Source organism: Falco naumanni, chromosome 13 (assembly GCF_017639655.2).
Source record: "Falco naumanni isolate bFalNau1 chromosome 13, bFalNau1.pat, whole genome shotgun sequence".
NCBI lineage: Eukaryota > Metazoa > Chordata > Aves > Falconiformes > Falconidae > Falco > Falco naumanni.
Genome location: NC_054066.1, coordinates 9,787,646 through 9,809,897, shown reverse-complemented (window position 1 = coordinate 9,809,897; position 22,252 = coordinate 9,787,646). Strand labels below are relative to the sequence as shown.

Here is a 22,252-nt window from a genome sequence, read left to right as displayed (position 1 = left end):
CTTTTATGAGGGAAATAGGAGCATGTAGCAACATTAGCATGTTTTAACTTAAGCCCACTGAGAAATCTTTTGTGGTTTCTTGCTTCTTGAAATTTGCTTTTCCTTTGCCTCTCAAAGAGAAAGAGTCCAACTGTTAGCAAATTTTGGGCTGTGACATAACAGGTGAAACTTGCGGTGCCCAAATCTCCCCTCTGTCCTCTTCACCCTTTTGATGGTGAAGCACAGGCAGTAAATAGGGAATTGGATAAAATTGCACCTCTGAGTGCTGGTAAACTTGTCAAAAGTGCTCTGGTGGGAGCACCGCGACATGAAATTTAGGGATGGTATACTAATCTTCAGAGCATGCTTGATCTTGGATAAACGTAGCATTCAGTTGCGTCGTCTGAAACTGCTCACAGGTGGCTGAGGGGTGACTCCAGACCCCCTGAGCTCGTCCCCCGCTGCCTGCCATATTCATAACTAATCTGTAGTCTCCACCCAGGGTTGTGGGCACTCGGGGAGTTGTTGAGTGTCAGAGTGTATTTGTCCTGTTTTGATTAGCGCAGACCTGGCAGGGTGTATTTTCTTTTTAATGGCTCCTCGCTGTGACAGTGAGGTTTCGGGAGGAGGAGAAGGGGAGCCTGGCGTCATGTTTCCCCAGGCAAATCCAGCAAAATGAAGGGCCAGTGCACTGGGAGGGAGGTAGTCGGTTGCCTCCAGAGTCTTCATTATATTTTGCATGCAAATATGAGCCTGCCGCTGAACGGGAGGAGATGGGGGGATGTTAGGAAATAAAGATGCTGCTTTATTTTCCCGTGGACTTTATTTTGGGGAAAGAAAGGATGCCTGACGCGTTTCTAGTCCATCAACTGTTAAAACGCCAGCTGCTGAAAGCCTACCCCAACACAAACAGGGAGGCAGGGAGGAATGTGCTGCTGGCCACCTACTGCTGCCCCAGCCCTGCCGCACGCCGGCCGGAGGTTTATTTAGCGAGCGCCTGGGGTGCCTCCGAGGGCCCACATCCCCGAGCCCCCTTACCTCGGGCAGGGAGAGGCGGTCTGGGAGGGACAGCCTCCAGGTGCTGAGGGCTGGGGAGGGGGTAGCTTGGATTAACCCCTGCTGTGCATCCCCTTCACCCCGGCTGCCCTCCCCGGCCCCCCCGGCCCACCACCCCCCTCGCGTCCGCCGCAGCCTCCTTTGTGCCTCCCGCATCCTGCCAGGCAGGTGTCAGAGCCCTGAATGCGGGCGAAGGCCCTGCTGATGGATACCACAGATGGAGCGTGGAAATCGGCCGAATAGGCCTCAGCCACAGGCCATTTCTTAGGACCCAACAAAAGCCTCCAAATAAGTCAACAAAAATCCCAAAGATCACAAAGAGAAAGTGTCATTTGTCATTTACTGGGGGTTTGTGTGGGGGTGGCGGCCCTGCCGCACTCCTCGCCTGCACCCGAGTAAACACGAGGGAGGTCACTCGCGTCCCCCTGGGCGCGCGAGGCAGCCGGGGGGTGTGTGTCCCCCTCAGCTGGGGGTGCCGCGGCCTCGTGGCCTGGGGATGTGGCACGAGGGGAGAGCCCGGCAGTTTAGCCTGGCATACGTGAAGACATGAGAGAGCAGCTGGTGAATAAACCGCCACCAGAGTCCTCCCTGGCCTCTGATATGTTGGGTTTTTTTTTTGGGGGGGTGTCTTATTTTTAGCGAGACTTGTGGCTAGACCAAATTCATCTAGGGCAGACCTCGGGCTGTTATGCTTGGAGAAACAGGCTGTGTAATATTTTATTTTAAAATTTTCACAGTGTTTGAAGGCTTGCTGGAAGAAGCTGTGCCTTCTCAGGCTGAGGAAAGATAACCTCTCTGCCCTGTTTGTCAGGTGCACCGCCCCACAGCCCTAATGTATGGGTTTTAAATGGTTGTCATGTTTTTGTTATTTAATTATTCAAATGAAACATCTTGCTGAGAGGAAGAACAGCCCACAGAATGACCTCTGGTGCGTTATTTTGTCGTTTGCTTTTTGCCCCGACGTGCCCATTTACGGCGCTGGGGAAGGGGCTCGCTGCCGAGCCCCAGGTGACTGAGCGCCCGCGCCGCCGGGCAGAGGCATTCCGCCTGCCGTGGTGATAACCAGCACGCAGCCACTCCTCAGGCCACCAGACAGGTCACGAGGGGTTAAGGGACAAATAATTGCTCTTTAATTCTCTAATTCCTTCTTTAATTAAACTTCATGGCTCAGCTACTGGTAGTGCTTTTGGCTGCCTCACCCATTTTATGAGCTGTGCAGGAAGCGGGGCACCGGTGATGCCGAAGGTCTGGTCTGGCTGGGGATCTCCTCGGGCACCGCTGGGTCTCCTTCTTTCTCCTATTTATAGCTCAAGGGGCTGCAGTACTAAGATCATCAGGACAACTGTAAAGGTTAGAGATACATGTTGTGTGTCTGTAGAGGTGAGATGGAAACAATCCAGCTAAAATCTGACCACCTGTACCTGTGCTGAACAGTATCTTTTTATGTCATGGAAGTCAGTGAATCTGTTAGTGAGATACTGCTTAGCAAAAGGGCAATATGCTATGGCTGTTGAGTGTATATAAAATGAACATTGGTTTGTTTTTTTTTTTTGTTAAAAAAAAAGCAGAGATGTGTCCAATTTATATGCTTAGCCAATACTCTGCCATCTATATAAAAGAACAATAATAGTATTTTTTTGTTATTTTTTCGTATCGAACTTCCTTGAAACTAATAATATTTAAGAAGACCTTGTAAGAAATAGAAATAGTGTGGTTTGTAGTACAGACATATAGTTATTATTTGAAATGACATTTGTCTGATTTTAATATCACAGATCAGACAAGACAAAGGAACTCAATGTTTTCAATAAAGCAGCATGTAGCAGCCAGGCCTGGAGAAGGGTAACACCAATGAAATCAGATAGATGTGAAAGCCATTTCACTTGATATACCTTTTCTCCCTACTTTAAAGTTGTTACTTTATCTCTAAATGTTTGCATTTAATTAGTTATATTGTCCTGGGATCTTAGATACTCCAGTTTTTTTCTGACTGGTTTAGCTTTGCACCTTTCATATACTGCTTAATGAAATGTGAAGCTAAGATAAACACTGACTTAATTTCATTTTTCAGTTCTGATTGTCCTAGCTGCATGAATGCAAGGTGCAGGGAAACATCACAATACTTTGCTATGTTTTTATACAACATTTTAAGAAAATTCATTATTGGTGAGAGAATTAGCTTCAGAAACTTAGTGATAAGTATCCACTTTAAATTACACAGTTTTAGCTGGCTTTTTATAGGCATATATGTAGATGTATATGTGGAACTTCAAACATGTAGAGCCTGAGAGTACTGAAAGAGTTCCTGAGATCTGGGGATTTTTTTTTTTTTTTTTTTTTTATAAAAACCCCCTCATTGTACACAATCAAAAGCAACTTTTGTCTGAGAAGTTTTCTCCAGAAGGGACCTTCCTGAGCTCTGTTTCAGATCTTATGACATCAGGTATGGTCAGAATGCAGTGCTGGCCAATATGACCCTGGTCACAAGGCTGGTGTGCTCTCCTCCACTCATCTAGCTTGTCAGCAGTAGCTGTTCTGCTTAAGGTGGGTGATTTGTATCTAAGGCTAACATAGGAAAACTATATTTTAAATATCCTGTGTTTCTTCTAATTCTCTAATAGCAGCATGAAGCCATCCTACGGAGTTGTAATTTGGCAGTTGCTGAGGAAGGCAGGTGTCACTTGGGACCCCAAGTGAGAAGATTTGTGATTCATCACTAATTCAAATGATGTGTTATGTTCGCTTTGGGATACCCTAGATTGCCTGTTCAATAAGGAATGAACATGAACTATTTGGGATAGGATGTTTGTGCTGATTCCCCTTTGTTCTTCAGGACAATATTCTCAAGAACCCGAACAGCTTAATCCAATCTTATTTGGGGCAAAACTTCCACGCAAATAAGAGACTCTGGGGGTTGGATGCTTTGACAGTGCATTAATGCTGAGCTCTGTGGGAGTTTCTCCTGATGTCCTGTCTATGTTGAGTCCAAGATATTGATGGTGTCTGGACAATGAAGATAGCTTTCACTTAAAAGCCTCTGGTCTAGCAGTAATTGTTCTTTTTCGGTATGCAGAAATTCATAAACTCTTTGGCTGAATTGTCTGAAACAGCACTTTGTCTTTCTCATGCTGTAAGCCTGAGTAAACAGATTAGGTATATTTATTAGTTCAAACAGCTTGAGTGAAATTGGAAATTTAAGATAGCTAGAAATAAACATGGTGGGGGGTTTTAGCTGGAGCTTGAACAGCTGATTTCTTTTTGGCTTTATGTTCTCAGTTACCTCCAAATAAATCATGTTAAGAAGATTATTTTAAATCAATGCCTATATCAATAATTTATTTGGCATTATTGAAATAGTAGAAGTAATGCTTGCTCAGTTGAAATACAAGCAGTTTCAGTTCACTGGGGAGTGTCTGCCCTCTTTAGGTGGTTTCCCTTGAAGACTCAGGCAAGAAGGAATGCTTGTCGCCTGGGACAGCAGCTGATGCAAGTGAAGAGTGGCTTTGGAAGCCTATTCTTTTGGTTCGTTACTGTTTGTTGGAGAAAGGCAATTGGGCAGGTACTGGAAGAGGCGTTGCTGCTTCACAACTAAAGCTATGGGTTCAGCCATGGCAGGGCTGTAGCTGGACCTCACATGATTGCCAGGGAGCACAGGGGAAACAAACAACGATGATGCCAAGAGCTGGCTGGGTCTGTGTGTGTGTCATCTCACACTCCTGCCCATGTAACCCAGAAAGAGTTTTCGTCCTGATTTCTTGTCAAACTGTAGATTGCAAGAGTTGGTATCCCCTTCCTGGGATAGGGACATGCTGTACGTGGTCTGTTTCTTGCCAGCTTTCCTTAAGTGCCAACTTGGGGTGTGGCGTGAGGGGCCTTTAGTCCAACACAGCCTGGCTGTTTTGCAGTCACGTCCTGGACTGTTGCCTGGAGGCTGAGCATCAGCACATCTGTGTGTAGCTATGCTCTGTGCTGGAAGACCTCCCAAGGTTAGGAGGAATTATGATGAAACCCCAGGCAAAGGAAGCATGCAGTCCATGTATTTCAGCTCTGGTCATGATCTATGCTGGAATCTCTTTGCTTTACCAACTGGAAGAGTCAAGTCAAACTATTGCTCTGAGCTATTCTTACAGGACTTCTCTGTGCAATGTGCATCTCGTCTCTCTCTTTTTTTTTTTTTTTTTTTTTTTTTTTTTTTAATATTAACACTTGTCTGGCTTGTCCTAAGGTTACTTTAGGTGGTCATAAGACGGGCAAGTAAGTTGCACATAGGCAGGAATGTTTAAATGTGCTGAGTCATACTAACACAAATGTATATAATACTGTTCAGAGCATAGGACAAATAATACATGACATGAACCAAATATTTGATTGTGTATGAGAAGTAATTTCTTCAGTAGTACTCCCCATACCTTCGTAATTTCTTCCATAACCATTTCAGCAATAAGGTTTTAGTGATGGATTTCTAGGGAAGGTCTCATGGGCATGTGTCTATAGAGTTGGAATGTTTAAGTTACAAGATGCACATTGGTGTGACAAATAATTGTGTCTGTTGGCTGTTCAACAGAAGAAACAAGGGCGTATTGCTTGTCTGATCGCTTGCAACTAAGCGGGACTGCTCTAAGTGTTTAAATGACTTGCAAACTGCTGGAGGAGTTAAAGGAATTGAATAATTCATTTACTCAAAAAGTTCTGGAGGTTCTTAAATATTCTTGGGCCAGAAAAAGGTGCTAAACTCAGTTGAACTTTTGAAAATCTTTGTTTGGTTTGAGCACATTTGCACAATGTAACATTTAAGTCTGATTTGTTTCTCACTATTTTGCTTTTTTGAAGTTTGCCAACTCAATTCTGAGTCATGGGGAAAAAAAAGGAGCTTTTCCATATAAGAGATCATTGATTGATCCAATGTTTTGCTTTTTTTGCCCTCAAGGAAAGCTAATTTTTACTTGTCTTTTCTTTTTTCTTTTTTCTTTTTTTTTGAGCATCAGCACCCCAGTCTGATGAAGGCTCTGACATTGATTCTGAACCAGATTTACCTTTAAAAAGAAAGCAGCGTCGCAGTAGGACAACCTTCACGGCAGAACAACTGGAAGAGCTGGAAAGAGCTTTTGAGAGGACACACTACCCTGATATTTATACTAGGGAAGAACTTGCACAAAGAGCCAAACTCACAGAGGCTCGTGTCCAGGTATGTATTTAAAAGCTGCCTAACACAGGGAATTGCCTTTTCTGTTAGCACGTCAGTCCTTCTATATTCTTATGTGATCCTACTCTGGGGTAGAAGGAAAATGTGAAGCTATATTGTTTACAACCTTAGGTGTTTTTGCATCTGTATGTGGACATTGATTTTCCAACTGTTCAAGACAACTACTTTGAAAAAAATGTGTTTTCCCCAGGAATTGTTCCATACCTACCATGAATATAATACTGAGCTTTTGGAGAAGAAGGGCTGTTATCCCAGTTTGTTTTATGCATTTGACAGCACTCTGCATGTAATCAGGTCAGCTGTTGTGCCAGTTTATAGTTACTTAACTGATTTCATCTGTTGTTGTTTGGGTCTTTCAGGCATTAACAGAGGAAGCAAAAACATTTTTAAAAGGACGATGTGTCTATAGAGCCATGCAAGGGAGCAAGGTTACTGGTGCATTATCTACAGTTTACTTTTAGGTTAGCTTTTGAAGTTGAATTGATTTACACCTTTTAATATCTCTTATCCCCATTGTTGGTTTAATTCAAAAGAAAATAAACCTTCAAATAACTGTTAGGTCTTCACAACTTCATGTAGATCTGGATTGCCTAAAACAAGCTAACATGCTGGAGGAGTAAACTGTGGAGTTGCTTTAAATTTAGTAAAAGCATGAACCTGGATTTTCAGATGTCCCAAACTGGGCAAATAGCAGCCATATAATTCTGGAACAGACTGCACCTCAGAGTTCAGGTTCAGAGCAGGGCTTTGTTTCACGGCAAAGAAGCACATCCTGTGAAATGCTTAATACCACAGGCAGAATCCTCTGATGCTCTTTCACTACTTGACATCTAAGAGTCATTCGGAAAAGCCTACCCTGTTTGGATCAGTCTGAGTTGTAAGTGTTCATAAGGAAGTGTGTGGTTGGGTGACAAGCAAAATGTTGCAGCCTTTGATGTAACCAGGAAAGAGAAATGAGTGGTAACTTGTGATCTAACCAAGGATACAGGTGAATTGGGTTGCTTTCGTGAAGCTCTGTTCTAATAATTTGACCTTTGAAGCTCAGCCTGAAGCATTCAGACTCTGCAAACTGAAATAAGCAATATAAATATCCCTCTGCCTTTCTAAGACAAGCATGCATATTGCAGCATAGATGTATTATTGAGTATCCATCTTACAAGGTCCAGACTTTTTCAGTTTTTCTTGCTATTTTTTTTCTTTTTTTGCAGAAGACTTCACATTTCTTTTAAGTGTTTGTTATGACTGTGAGAGAAAATCAGATGTATGAATGAATTTGTCTGGAAGACAAGCTCAGTGATGCATGACTCTCTTTTTCTTAACATGTTTACTAAGTGAAATTCTTGCAAAAGCTTTGTATATAGACTTGGGCCAGGTAAGACTAAATCAAGCCCTGGGAATCATCCACGCACAAACATGATAAAGATAACTTTCTACACAAGTTCTGTTTGCAAGACAAATGGGATCTAGGGTATGATGTTTTGGGCTATGTTAGCTTCAGTGGAAAAATACGATAAAATGAAAAAGACCTTGTTCATGTTTTTCTAAATCAATGACCCACAGCTAGAAGAAAAGCAGAACTCTCATTAACATAACAGCTGTCTTAATGTGGCTTTAACCCTGTGACTTTTTACATTCCTTATGGCTTCCTTGGTTCCCTTGAGACACATCCTGTCTCACGCCACTCCTATGATCTACAGCCTCGCGAATTCCCCAGTACCTCTGACATGGATATTTTACCTAACCCAGCATGGAAGAAAGTTCCCAGTCAATCAATGATTAGAATACCAGAACAAAACCTTTCTGGATTAAAGATGAGCTGGGGTTGAAGTAACCAGCCTGTGGGCAGTTTCCTAGTGCACTCCATCTGTCTGGTACCCTTGAAGGCTGGCAGAGTGATTTAGCAGTGGATTAAGGGATACAGGATTTGCCTTATCAGCATTCAGCACCTCTCTATAGCCCCTTAAAATAGCCACCTATGATGGGCATGAAATAAAAGATGACCTGTGAAAAGAAAAGAACCCTAAGAGACTTGAGGCTGGGAGAGCCGGATAGCCATACTGATGTAGCATTCAAGCTGTCTTAGTCACACTTCTTTTTTGGTAACAGTATGACAGAGATCAGAGATACCAAGTTTTATATGGCTATATACACAAAGATCTCTTTGACTGCTTCCCAATCAAGCATCATCTAAAAGAGCTGGCTCTTTGCAATGCCAGAGAAAAAAAGAATTTTCTGGGCTCAGCCAGACTCAGGCTGCAATGTCCAATTTCATAGAGTTTTACATTATCTAGGAAGTTATTTAATTGATTACAACTGGACCAACCTTGCTATTCCCTCACTCAGTCCCTCCATGTTGCACTCACATCTCATGTTTTGTTTCTTCTACCCTGCTGCCCTCGTGCTTCCTCGTTCGTTCTATTCCCTGAGGCACTCTCTGAACACCCGTGAAAGGAAGAGTCTTAAACCACTAAACCATCTATTTTCTCCCTTTCCCACTGTTGAAGGGTAACCAAATGCATGTTTTTAAGCTGGTTGGTTGGAGGTGGGGAAAAAGTAGCCTCTGGGCTGAGATCAAACTTAGCCCCTAATGGGAAATTTTTGAAAGCTACAAGCAACTGAAAACAGACTTTACCATGTGAATGTTACTTGTGTACTTAATCATGGGGACAGGGAAAGGCTTTTGGGGAAAGAAGTGTTGCAACAAACTCCACATTGCAAGAGTCACAAGATGCATAACAATAATCATCGCAAATACTTCAGCACTGGGTGTAATAAGGATTTAAAATGCTCCCTGTGATTCCTCTTGCAGCATCTTTCCACTCATGGACTTTTGAACCTTTCTCCCCTGTGTCAGAGCCCAGATGTGGTGTGGAGCCAGGACAACCTCTTCTGCTGCCTCTTCCAAAGGCAGCTGGCTCTTCTCTGCACATTAGATACAGTAGGAAAGGGGAAAGTTCTTGGGTCTTGTGCATCCATCAGATACAATTCAGAAACATTAAGTAGAGTCCCAAAGCATGACCCTTTATTAAAAATAAAATAAAATACTTTGTTGTATCTGAGGTTAAAGATTCACATATTGTAAGTAAAAATCACAACCATGCAGTGCTTTACCTGTCCAGTTTAAAACCTCATTAAAACCATCATTAAGTTGCAGAGCAGGCCCTAAAGGTCTGTGGCCTATTTTTACTGATGCAATCTAAAGGCGAATTCTAAAAGTGAAATTTTCCCCAGTGTAGATAAAGATCAAAGGCTCTTTCTGAGCTTCACAGCAGTGTGGTTATGGTTTCTGTAACAAATAGATCATAAGGGATGAATTGGGTAGCATCTTTTCTGGCATATTTTGATTCCCACATCAGGCTTATTTTTAGACCTGGATGAACTGTGTGAACTTTGGCAGCAGCTTGGAGCCTGATTGACAGTGGGAGATGTTTACTTCAATCTTTTGGGGAAGGATTTTTAAACAAGGTTCAGGTTTGTCCCCTGGCAGGTGGAGGGCCAGGAGTCTGCCTTGCCCCATGGGGGCTGGCCAGTCAGACAAACCTTCTTGGACTGTGTGTTGAAGGGAGGCTTCCCAAATTATTAGAAATGTGATGCGTGGGACTTGCATGTTGGACTATATTGAAGATGTGCCCCTAAGCTCTCTGGGATCGTGTGGGGCAGGAGGTCCTGCTGTGAGAAGCAGCTGGCATGCGGCCTTCCTGTTCAACCCTGAAAGGCAATGGGAGAAATGTATTTGGACTCTTTTAGTCCATGAATAATGGTGAAAAAGCAGGGGAAGTCAGGAAGAATTCTGAAACATGAGTTTGTCCTGTACTGAAAAGGTTCTTCTTGGCCAATTCCCAGGTTTAAATTAGTTTGCTTGAAAACTTCTAAAGAGAAAAAAATATTGTTTAACAGAAGAGCATGTCTGAAAATTCAGGCAGATCTCTCCAGGCTACTAGGATGGGGTTGAATGTTCCCATGTCAAACATGTAATCAGCTTGTAAGCTTTTGTAAAAAGCTTATTACAGCCTCAGCAAATAAAAGAAGTCCCAAGAGCTCAGATGTCTAGAGTAGCTGGAAGAAAAACGATAAAAATATTTTAAGTGCTGTGCTAGCGTATTGTTTTTTGTGTTGTTGGTTTGGTTTTATTATTTTTTTTTTCACTGGGAAGGGGAAGAGATAATTTGGAGAAGATAGTGGTTGGAAAGGTGAGAGAAGAAATTATGACTCCTAAGCTAGCAGTAAAGCTGAAAGCTCCAAAGTTCAGTCTTTCAGCTTTCATAGTCTTTTCTGAGTAGCAAATAGTGAAAAGCATTCACGGGGAAATCATGGGAGAGGGAGGACCTGTGCCAAAAAGAGTCTTAATTTTCCCTCAGCTTCTCTGGAATGGTTTGAGCCTGTGTGCTGAACTGCATAGTCCTATGGGGAGATGGGGTAAAGGAACGCAGGACAGATTCAGAGACATTTAAAACCTTTCAGCAGATCTTTACAGTTATTCCCAGTGTGGTTTATGGAGAATTTCTAGTGCCTTTTCTTAGGCTGCTGTTTTTGCACCGTATATAGGATAAAGAAAGAATATACTATGTGCATTCTTGTAGTAGATAACACTGTAAGTGCAGATATTTTTTTTTCCCCTGGGGTAAAGGAGAAATTATTACGGGTAAATTAGCTGCAGTATTTTGGAGGTATTTGTCTAGGACTGCGTCAGTCTTTTCAAAGAAAACTATGAGAGTTGAGTATGTTGGATTGCCCTGGGAGGTTGTTGGAAGTCCTTATTCCCTTTGGCACAGCCTAGTGGGTTTCTGTCTTGTCATCTTTTTTTATTTTGTCATGTAGGGATTTTTGGCTTTTGTGTTTTTTTTTGGTTTTTTTTTTTTTTTGGAGGGGGGAGTGTTGGATGTTTCTTTTTTCCTGTTTGTTTTAAAGGGACTCCGATTTCCATCACATTGATAACTCTTTGTATCCCAACCAGCATGACTTCTCCTCACCATACAGAGCAGCTCTTGGCAGACCCCAGGTGGAGAACCTGCAGCCCCCCGCGGCGTTCCTGCTGGTGGTCACAGCAGGTCATTCTCAGTAGGCTAGCAGCACTGCTGTGGGATGCTGTGAGGGAACAGCCCTACCCGTGGTGTGCCTCTGCATACGCAGTAGGCCTTATTCCTGTGAGACTGGGGGTGTGCAGATGTCACAGTGAAGCTGATTTACCAACTAGTTATTGCTAAAAAGCAATTCTGCTCCTACTCTTTCTTCTTCCTGTGGCTGGTCCCTAGCAGTGTGATCCCTGGAGCTCATCTGATACTGTGGTGAGCCAGGATGAAAAGTCACCCTACTGCAAAAAACAGGAAAGGGAAGAAAAACCTATTGTTTCCTTTTTTCCCCCTGCTGTCTTGTGTTCTTTGACTGAACTTCCAGTCAGGTCAGGTAGGCACAAGGGCTGGTGTCAGCTGCTGGCCTGGCGAGAGGGTGAAGTGCCTGCACAGCTTCAATGGCTGCTGAAGTAAATGCAGGTCCAACATCAGTAGACTGCAGGAGCAGACACCATGGGTGTCTTTAGAAGTCATGCTGCCGTGTTTTGCAAAGGTAATGGAGTCAGCTCTGTCCCGGCTGGTGCAGCCCAGCTTCATTAGCAGTTTCCTTCTTCAGCCACCCCTCTTTGCAAGGCAGCCCCACTGCTTCTGGCACACCCCAAATTCATTCCCTGATGGCATAACCACTGTGGAGTCCTGCTTGCAGGATGGTCAGGCTTTATTTTGAACATGTGAATGCTGGGGGAAGGGAGAGGTGGGGAACAGGTGAGGTGGGGGAAGCAGTTGCCATGAAAAATATAAGGAAAAAGGGGGAAAAACCCCAAAAAACTTCCTCTGTCTAAATTTAGAAGTGCCGTTAACAATACATCAGTCTTTTGACTTTGTGTGTTTTTGGCACTCATGCTTCCAATGGTCAGGACTGTGTTTAACAAAATATCCATGGGTTTTGTGCAAAATTCACATCTCTAATGTTTTGCCCTGTTGGATCAGAGATCTTTTTGCCTTAAAAGCACATAGAGCACTCTCTGTTTACGATCAGACTGTAGAAATGTCAAAGCTAATTACACTAGTGTGTTCCCAAGTGAATAAATACATCTTTTAAAGAATATCCTGTTGCGATCAACAAAATAAGATGTTGGCATGATCACTTGCAAACTACTTAAAGGAAAAATGATAATAAAAGGCAAGATCTAAATATTAGAAAACACAGATGAGAGAAACCTATTAGTTCACCTCCTCCCTTTTACATCAGTGCAAAATGCTTTTTTTACGTTCTGTTGTGGAGTTAATTCTTTTTTGGTCAGTCCAGTTCCAGATGCTTGAAAAACTAGAGCTTCCAATAATTACTTTCCCTAAAGGACTGTTTTTCTTTTCCTTTTGCTGTAAATTTAATCCTCTTCAGTTCTGTTGTTGAGATGTAAGTTTTGTTCAGACACTGGGGTTCAACTAATCATCTGGGTCATTTGCATTCCATCTTCGAAAGTGACATAGAAACTGGCAAGCCAGAGCCTCACTAAAATGAATGTGCCTTGGCTTCTGGTGCAGACATCTCTTTGGGATGCTGAGGTCCCTTGGACAAGCCATGGTTCCTCTGTCAGTGTCTGCATTTGCACAGCACCAAGCGCAGTGCTGATCTAATTCAGAGCTCCTGCATGTTACACCAAAACAAGCAGATCATATTCCTCTGGACACAGTACTGTTTGTGTAAGAACATAATATTTTGAGTCTCCAGAATGCAGTAGCTTGCTTATCCGCTGCTTTTGCTTCCATGGGGGAATTCAGTGTGGTAGTGGTGGTTTGAAGTAGTCTAGGAATGGCCTGCCTTCCACCGGGATCCATGTTATTGCTGGTGATGGCAACACACAAGATTAGTCTGTCAGATTAAAGAGACGTAGATCGTTTAGAGTTGGGTCTCTGTTACCACCACTGCCGGGTGGCATTTTCTCACAGGATGATGGTTGTGATCTTCACTAGGGGCTGCGTTATGCTGTGAGCACCTCTGCATCCAGGTGATGATCGCTTCCCTATCGGAAGGGAGGGTGTGGGAGAACAGAAGCATCCTGTGGGGACCTGCTAGATTTGAAAAGGCTGTTCATAAGATGAGGACTTTGTCATACTGGTGGAAGTTGAGTTTTGCTGAACATAAGGGGACATTGTGTTTAAATCATATTGGAAGTGTATAAACAGATGGAAGTATTTCCCCAGGTCTTTACAATGTGTTTCTAAGCAGACACTTGGCTTGTGGTGACTAGATTTATATTTTAAGATCTTGGCTTGATATTGGCAAAATTTGTCAAGATTAAGTAGTGGTAGTAGTGCACATGGTTTCTTCATGATATGTGTTGATTTAAAAAAATAAATAAATTCCTGAATTCTTGAGAATAAGTCAAGGCAGCCGAAGATTATCTAAGTGGAATACTATGGTTAAAAAGTAATAATAAATTGTTTCAGTTAACATAGAAAGCATATAACTGCTACTGAATAAAGTTTGGGATCTAATTTCAATAAACTACTTTTAATAAACATTACATAAAATGTATATAAAATATTTGAGTTATATAGTTTTGAGTAATTTTTTCTTGACTTTCCAAAATCAATTTTCAACTTTTTAACTCTCACATTTAATTTTGTTTGTAGGTTTTTTTTTTCCCTACTGTCTCACTGTTACATCATTTCTTCTTTGTGTTCTGTCACATACAACATCTGAAACCTGCATGTTATCTGGTATAAAATGGGAGTTAAACACACTTGCAAAACTAAATCTTGAGACATATGGAAAGGGTGAGGCCATGACAGTAAATAGTAACAATAATAAAAACTGTTGTGTTAAAACATCTGGAATTACAGATTCAGAGATTCAGTGTGTTCACTTGTAAAAACGTGTGATGGAAGGAGTTGGGGCCATACTTATGGTCATTTTGAAGATAAAATATTTTTAGTATTTTTACCAAGGCTCATCCAAAGCCCATTAAAATCAAAGGGGAATGAGTACATGTGTGGATCGGACCTCTGGTGCTTCATGTAAAGGTGTGTGGTTGGGTTGGGTTTTTTTGCTTTTGTGTTGTTTTTTTTTTTTTGTTTGTTTGGTTTCTTTGGGGTTTTTGTTGTTTTTTTTTGTTTTAATGTACCCCTACTGTTCTGTAGTGATGTGTGTGGTATAAGTGGTAATAAGACTTGCTTTGTGGTTTTGAATTGGTTCAAGGTGTTTTGGTGAGTTAATTTTGGACTGACTGTGGTGCTGCTCAGGTGCCATCTGCCTTCCTGCTGCCTGGGGAAGGTAAGAAGCCAGGGCAGGCAGCAGCAGGTGTGTGCTGCAGCTGACGGGGGCAGCAAGGCAGTGCAGTGGCAGAGGCTGGAGCCGATGAGCCTGGAGCCAAGGCTGTGCCAGCAGCATGTGACATGGGTGCCAGTCAAGTAACATCCATTTAGTATGTCCCAGTCATGTGGCACTGAGGTCGTAATACACAGCCTTGTTTCTGCACAGTCCAGGCAGGCTCCTGCACCCCTGCAGGGTCCCACTTAATTTAATGGGGCTCCAGGTAACAACAGAGCTCTGCGCAAGTATGTTCATTGTGGGGGTACTGTAGACTTTGATACCATTGAGTGTGTTTCTTTCAGGGTTAAGATGTATCTGCAGTTCTAGAAAAATGCAAATCTATAAAAGTAGCCAGAATCTATCTGTAAAGAAAAGCATAAAACTTGGCATTAATGCAAATCACTTGCTACTGAATTCAGGTTTGGGTTCTGACTCACTTTAATAAGGAACTAGGGCTTGAAGGCAAATGCTAATCTGTAGAGAAAACAAAATCTTGTTACCTCATTTTCCTCAGTGAAGTCCACTTATGTAGTTCAGTTAGTGTTCCCAAAACACTGGAAGATCATCAGTTAACCCTCTTGACCTGAAGAAGTGAGAGTGTCATGGAGAAAACCCTAGTTAATGACCTGGGTACGCTAATTACAGCATGCATTTGCTGTTCCCTGCTCCCTCTGACCTCCATTATCCTTCCTAAGTGCTCTTTGGCTCTTCAGCAAAGCCTCTTCATCCCTCTTCAACATGTCTTGCCCCTTTTTTCTTGTCTTTGGTCATGTTCAAAAGATACTGCCACAGGAGTTTAAGAATGGTAGGCTTTGGGAGACATAAGCAGGTGGAAAGAATCTGTGAAGGGTAAATAAGAAATTTATACTTAAATGTCAGTGAGGGAAGCAAAGGGTAAGCAGAGACATAAAAAAGGATATAGATGTCTATAGGATGAGCAAGTAAAAAAGTATTGCTGAATCTAGACCCATCCTCAACTATTGCTCATTGTGGGTCTTGCTTCTCCACCCCAGTGTCTTGTCCCTGCCAGCTGCTTTCAGAAATGGTTCACATGGAGGCAGCGGGAGGGTTAGTATGTACAGTGAAAAACCTGAGAGGGATTCCTGAGGTAGAACAGAGACTCCATCTATCCTTCTGTCCTAAATCTTAAACTGGAGTGGGAGTGTGTAATTGAGGAGTAGGTGTGCCCAACAGAGGAGGCAGCAAAGGAGGCAGCTGTGTGAAATGAGCCTCTCATTCTGAAAAGGGGATGAAGCCAGATCAAACTACATTGGTGACAGATGGCACGCATCAGAAACCAGATGGCCCAGTGAGTCCCACCACTCCTACTCTGAAAGAGTGAGCAGAGGACAAGCCCACAGCATAGTCCAAAATGTTGTTAGAGTATTATGTAAGGACCACTCACAGTTTGTAAATGATATTACACCTAGAAATCCAGTCTGTAATGGCTGATTCATGAGCCAGTGTGGGCGGCTTGCAAGAAAGGTGACAGATCAGAGACCCAACTTACTTTTACAAATGCATCTACATGTGGCTCATCAGCCGAGGTGCCTCAGTGGCCTTCAGGCCAGAACTGCCTTATAGGCTATGCAGATGTACTTTGTAAGATGCTAAAGCTCAGTTAATATTTTATATAATTGATAGTATCCATGGTTGGTCATTGCAGCTGCTTCGGGGTGTACAATTAGGAGTAACTGCCTGCTTGTTTACAAGTATGTATCCTCCCTTATTGCAAAACAACTTTTCTTTTCTGTGGTCGTCTACCTCATGGACCCAAGTGCTGTAATCTAGAAGTTGCTCTAAATCTGCAGCAGGGCAGTGCATGTGCACGCTGGTCCAAGCATCCCTGCTGTGGCTGGTTGCCCTTCCGATTTGTGGCGTGTGGAACCACTATAATACCAATATTAACCTGTGTTTTGCAACTCTTACTATGTCTGCATTTGTGAAGTCTTGTCTTTTCCTTTCATGAAGGCAATAAGAGCCATCCAAGACTTGGAAAACTTAAAACATGAAGTTAGAATCATGTGAAAGACAGCAGATTTATAGCTAAAATGTCCCACTAATTCAAACCCCATCTGTTTGGTACTCTGTCCTGGGAACAGATTTCAAAGTGGTTCTGAAATGTTAATCTGGTACTGAAATACTGATCTACTGTTAATGTCAAGTTTATTAAGAGATGTTTTGTACATATGTGAATACATGAAAACTTGCTGCGAGGGATTTGTGTTTTGTACATGGGGCTTGTGTTTTTCAAATCAAAAGCTTAAAGCTCTGTTGATCATTAGGGCAATATAGTGTCCCAATATGTAAGTACAAGCACCTTCCAACAGTGCATTAAGTGGTGCTGCTAACTTTGTCAGCAAATTAAATATAAAGACAATACAATCCAGACGAAATAGTTTTGGCTCACACTTAGACAAAGTGGAGAGCTGTTTTCCCTTTCTCCTTAAATCTGGCACCAAAAGGGTAGTGATTGATAGCTATTAAAAGCACTAAAGCTTGAAAGTGTTATTCAGCTTGTTTCTCAGGAGAAGCTGTATTTGAGAGGAAACTAGGGTTCAGGATTCCTATGTCTTGTCCGTTGAACTGTGGAAGTGTGTGCCAAAGGCACCTTTCTTGCTGGCAGCTCTGAGCCCAGTGTGCATCTTCTGTATCTCTTGTCTCAGACACCAAATGCATTTGAAAAGAAATGCTGTTATTTCTGATGCACCCATATTAAATGTACGAAAGTCAAATGTCCGTAATTAAAACATTTGTAGGTCTGGTTTAGTAACCGTCGTGCTAGATGGAGGAAACAGGCAGGAGCGAATCAACTGATGGCTTTCAACCATCTGATCCCGGGAGGATTTCCACCCAGTGCCATGCCAACTTTGCCAACGTACCAGCTCTCTGAGCCCTCCTACCAGCCCACCTCCATACCGCAAGGTACAGTAGCCAACAGGTACTTGGTTAAAATAGTGTTATTGGGAGGGGTTTCCTGTGCTGATCCATTGCAGAAATATTTTCTTTTCTAATGTAGAAAAAGGGGTGTAGGCTAATTTAGGGTCTGAGTCAGCGAGGACCTTGCAAGCCTGCTTATTTTAAACATGTAAGAATTTGAGTTTGTTTTGCTGCAAGGAAGCGCTGGTTACGGGTGAAAGCTGCTAGCTAGGGAAATAATAGCGTCCTGCACAGCAGAGGTGCAGTGTTCGTAGAGCAACGTACATGCTTCCCTACCCTTCTGTTGCATTGGCCCCCTTTGCTGAGAGTGCTTGGCTGGCGGGGAGGGAGGCAGCAGTTGCATTCTGTCGTCTTTGTTGCTTTCAATGATGGTGCACTGGAAACTTCTGTAAGTACTCTGAATAATCTGATGGTGGAAAATCTAGCTATTCGGACTGTCTTGTTCCACATCAGATAGTAGCAAGTCTCAGTATCGTAACAATTTGTCTTAATGTTATCAGAAATTCTGTGAACTTTGATGGATTGGGGGTGTAGGGAGGGAACAGAGCCTCAAATCTAGGCTATACTAGAATTTATTGTTAAAGAAAAACCTTACAGGTGAAATTTTTATAAAATAAGTTACTGTACTCTTCTTTCTACCTCCTTGAGATGGATCCTAACTGTTGGTGGATGTTCTAATTAAGGGAATTTTTCAAAGCGCAGGGCTTCTATCATCCATTGCTAGGTTCACTACAAACCAGGGCAGAATTTCTGTGCTGTGATGAGAAGGGGAAAGCCTGTTGCCAGTCTGCTAAGCAAATAAAGCTTTTCCTTTATTTTTTATTATATATACACATATATATAAACACACACATATAAATTGATGTATCAGTTCTGAACAACATGTGCCCACAAAGGATTGTCTGAAACCTGCATGTTTCTGTTATGATTTTTACAGTCTGTTTAAGAATTTTTGTGTAGTCTTACTGGCCAGGTAAATGTTTAATGACATTAAAGATTTACCCTTCTACTTAACTAGTACTTTGATGCAGGCCCTGATGCAATTCTGTCAAGTTGAATTTCACATAATGAAGTTGTTATGCCAGAAAAAAACGGAGGAAAACATAACATGTTTCTTTTGCTTCTAGCCGTGTCTGATCCAAGCAGTACCGTCCATAGACCTCAGCCTCTCCCTCCAAGCACTGTACACCAAAGCAGCCTCCCTTCGAATCCAGAGAGCAGCTCTGCCTATTGCCTACCCAGCACCAGGCATGGATTTTCCAGCTATACAGACAGCTTTGTGCCTCCATCCGGGCCCTCAAATCCCATGAACCCTGCCATTGGCAATGGCCTTTCACCTCAGGTCAGTCCTGTGTTTTCAGACAGAGGATTTGCTGTATACCAGAACCAAAGAGTCTATTCCCTCAGGCCACAGTATAATGAATTGCCAAATTTAAACCATAATGTATTCTTTATACAAGCCACATGATTTCAGTTTGCTGGTTTCCTTCTTTTTTTATTTTTTCCTCCTACTGGCTGAATCAAGAGTCATAGCTTATATTTAATTTCAAGTGATTTATAATGTAATCATGTAGGCTTCACGTTTACATTCAGTTGTCAAGCATTTGTAATGTACTGCTATTCTCCTGAATATCCATGGCTAGGTACAGAAAGTAGATTGTATAGTTTTTCTGTGAATAAAATATCTCTTTAAGATAACCTCACCGAAGTTTTACTGAATGGTCCAGGAAAATTACAGGCAAGTTGTATGAGGAGAGTTCCAAGGGCTGAGCAGTGTGCATTGAGATGAGCTATAATCAAGTTATAAATACAGAAATTAGGAGTATTACTGCTCTTTGGCAATCTATAAATGCATGAATACCATAATTGTTTTTCTAATTTGCATGAGCCTTTTTAGGAAATCATGTTAATAAATTGCCTTGATAATTGAGTGTCAAAAGGTTGGTTAAATTTTCCTACATGTGGCATCTGTCTGAAGCTAACGTTATTAGTTGAAGCTTGAATAGATGGGAGTTTAGTTTATTAGTGAGATCTTTGCCCAGGTGCTTGGAAAGAGATGTCCACTAAATTCTGACAAGTCACAAAGAGGATGCAATCTATAATTACAATCAGGAATCTCTTCAGGGCTGAAGTGAGAGTTTTAACAGCTTTATCTGCTTTCTACCCTTTTTTCCTCTTCGAGGTTAGAAAAACAGAGAGAAGCTCGGAATGACACAAATGAAAAGTGAAAAGACAATTATACTCAATTACACACTAATCACTGACTATCACCACTGCCTAAGCAGGGAGAGGGCATTCTAATAGGCAGAAAATGAGATTTTAATGGCACAAAGGGTGGCCAAAATAACGACTCGTATATCTTTGCCTCCTTCGTTTTCTTCAACTTGTGGTTTGCATCTCGGGAGTACAGTTCCTGGTTCCTGTGCAACGGTGATAACTCTGTGCAGCTGAAAAGTTCAAAGGCACTGGAGTTGAAAAGAATGAATAACAAAGGCAATGAAATAAACATTTTTGCCCAAAGGCAAAAGTTCATAAACCCTTTTTTGTAACGGTAAATGTAATTAAGTTTCACAGATTCCTATAGCACAGAGTGGGGTACAAAACTTTATGGCTTGAAACCTCAGGAAAAAAATACCAACAGAAAAACAAACAGATATACTTCCAACAAGACTTGAATGGATTTTGCTCTAAAGAATTTTGATTTCTAAATGCAATCTCCAACAAAAGCCTTGACGTTATATTAGTGGCTGCCTTTTTTTTATTATTTATTAAATGGCTAGTTTCATAGTATGCAAGGCTTCCACATTTTTGACATAAATATCTTTCTGGGATTTAGTGCTAATCCATCAAAAGTAGTTGTTAGTGTCAGTTTAAATGTGTGTTGGTTCTGGCTATGGAAAATGTTCCCCTTTCACAAAGCTTTTATTGTCTGTGACACAGAAGTGGAGTACAACAGTAAAGAAATCTTGTGATGTCTGGGCAAAGTGGCCAGGTTTCCTCCCCCCAAAGTCTTGTTGATCTGAGGTTTGATATAATCAAAAAGAGATCCTGAAGCAGGTTAGATGACTTTAATCAGTTACTGTGATTCTTTACACCTGGCCCTGTCTTTATGCTATGAAACTTCTGTTGGTTTTGGTTTTTTTTTCCTTAAACTTTTGAAACCTTTATCTACCCCAGTGCTTAGAGCTCCTGGCTGTATCCTGCACCTCTATCAACAGGTTTTGGAGAAGGCTGGTCACTCAAAACTGACGTGCATTCACTGAATGCATGCAGGAGATTATTTATATCCATTTAGATTTGAAGAGCTTCTTGGCAACTGAATGATTATCTTCACTGGCTGAGAAAGGTCTTTCCATCAAACAAACAAAAAACCCCACCCTAAATTCATGCAGTGTTACCAATAGCTCCTCTAAAACAGTTTTGGGGCCTATACAATAACTTACAGATATTTATAAAATCTACGTATGTATAAAGTGACATACCTGGACTTTGTGTTTTAGATAAAGGAACGATAAAGCCTCAAGTATGTAAATCATATGCAACAAATTGTGGGACTGTAGGAAAACAGTGGGTGTCTTTATGCCCAAAAGAGCCTCGGACATTGGTCATGTATGTTGCGACATTACTGTGTGTAAATGCCCCTTAGTCATGGAGTGTGTTGCGGTGTGTCACCCTGTCACGCTTCTGCGGGGCTCTTCTGCAGGCACCCAGGTGCAGACTGAGTGGCTGAGGTAGCGGCGGCTGGGAAATCAAAAGCCAGTTCTGTGTTGGGCATTTCAAGAAGAAAGAGAAACAGGAGTTTTCCTGCTGAGTGGGCATGTTGCAGTGCCCTGCCTGTGTGTGTGGAATTTAGATGAGGAAGCAAGCAGGTCTTTTTACTAGCCAGTGGATTTTTGACTACAATAAATCTGGGTGTGTGAGCAATTAACATAATGTTTCCACCCATCCATGTCTGTCTTGCAGACAAGCACTCTGGTTATGCTGTGTGTAAAGCTGAATTTATGGTGACTTTGCGGCAGGGGTGGGCAGGCTTTGTTTGAAGCCTAAACAATCTTTTGTGATTTAAAGAACATGCAGAACAAAATCTAATATTAAGATTCACGGGATCATATACTTACCAAACTTCAACCTCCTTTTCCCCTTTGACTTCAATTTATTCCAAATGAGGGTGTGACACGCAGCCCCCTGGGGAAGCTTTATTGCCCATGCAGGGTGTTTCCTTTCTGACTTTGTTCTTGAATATGATGGGCAAATATGTGGTTTAAAGCAAGTGCTGGGTGAAGGCAGAGGACAAGTGGAGGTGGCCAGGGTGCTGTAATTTTATTTTTATTCTGTTAGCCTTGAATTTGGAAGTTAGAGAGGATTGTACGTCTTGGTCAGTTTTAGGAGGCAGAATGCTCTGTAACATACCTGTCTTGCAAGCTGGGTGATAAAATGTTGTTGCTCTTGTTTAAAAAAATAAGGGAACAGAGAGTCCCAGTTTGTTAATAGTTAGCACTTTTAAACATCAAGACAAGATCTGCAGAATCTCCTCCAGTGACTGATTACTCTCCTTGTTCACCTGCTTACCTATTGCTACCTGGCTGTGGTGAGAGAAGCTCTATCTTACAGACCTGCAAAGGGTTGACTTTTGCAGGAATAAGACAGGGACTAATGTCTTGGGAAACTGGTAGCCAGGAGTATTCTTTTTTGTATTTCATGAAAAAGCAACTCAACTGCAAGTGTGCCATCTCAGCCAGAACTCTTTAA

The 22,252-nt window shown here is 42.1% G+C and overlaps 1 protein-coding gene across 4 annotated transcripts in view; it reads left to right on the top strand.

Annotated features, from left to right (window-relative positions):
- PAX3 (paired box 3) overlaps positions 1–22,252 on the top strand; it is a 79,824-nt gene that overhangs the window by 47,948 nt on the left and 9,624 nt on the right. For 2 of the 4 annotated variants that reach the window (XM_040613336.1, XM_040613334.1), the window contains exons 5-7: positions 6,015–6,220; positions 17,323–17,488; positions 18,631–18,845. In XM_040613336.1, the coding sequence (XP_040469270.1) occupies positions 6,015–6,220; positions 17,323–17,488; positions 18,631–18,845 (587 nt within the window). The remainder of the gene's footprint in view (positions 1–6,014; positions 6,221–17,322; positions 17,489–18,630; positions 18,846–22,252) is intronic. The other 2 variants (XM_040613337.1, XM_040613335.1) reach the window with 1 other exon arrangement.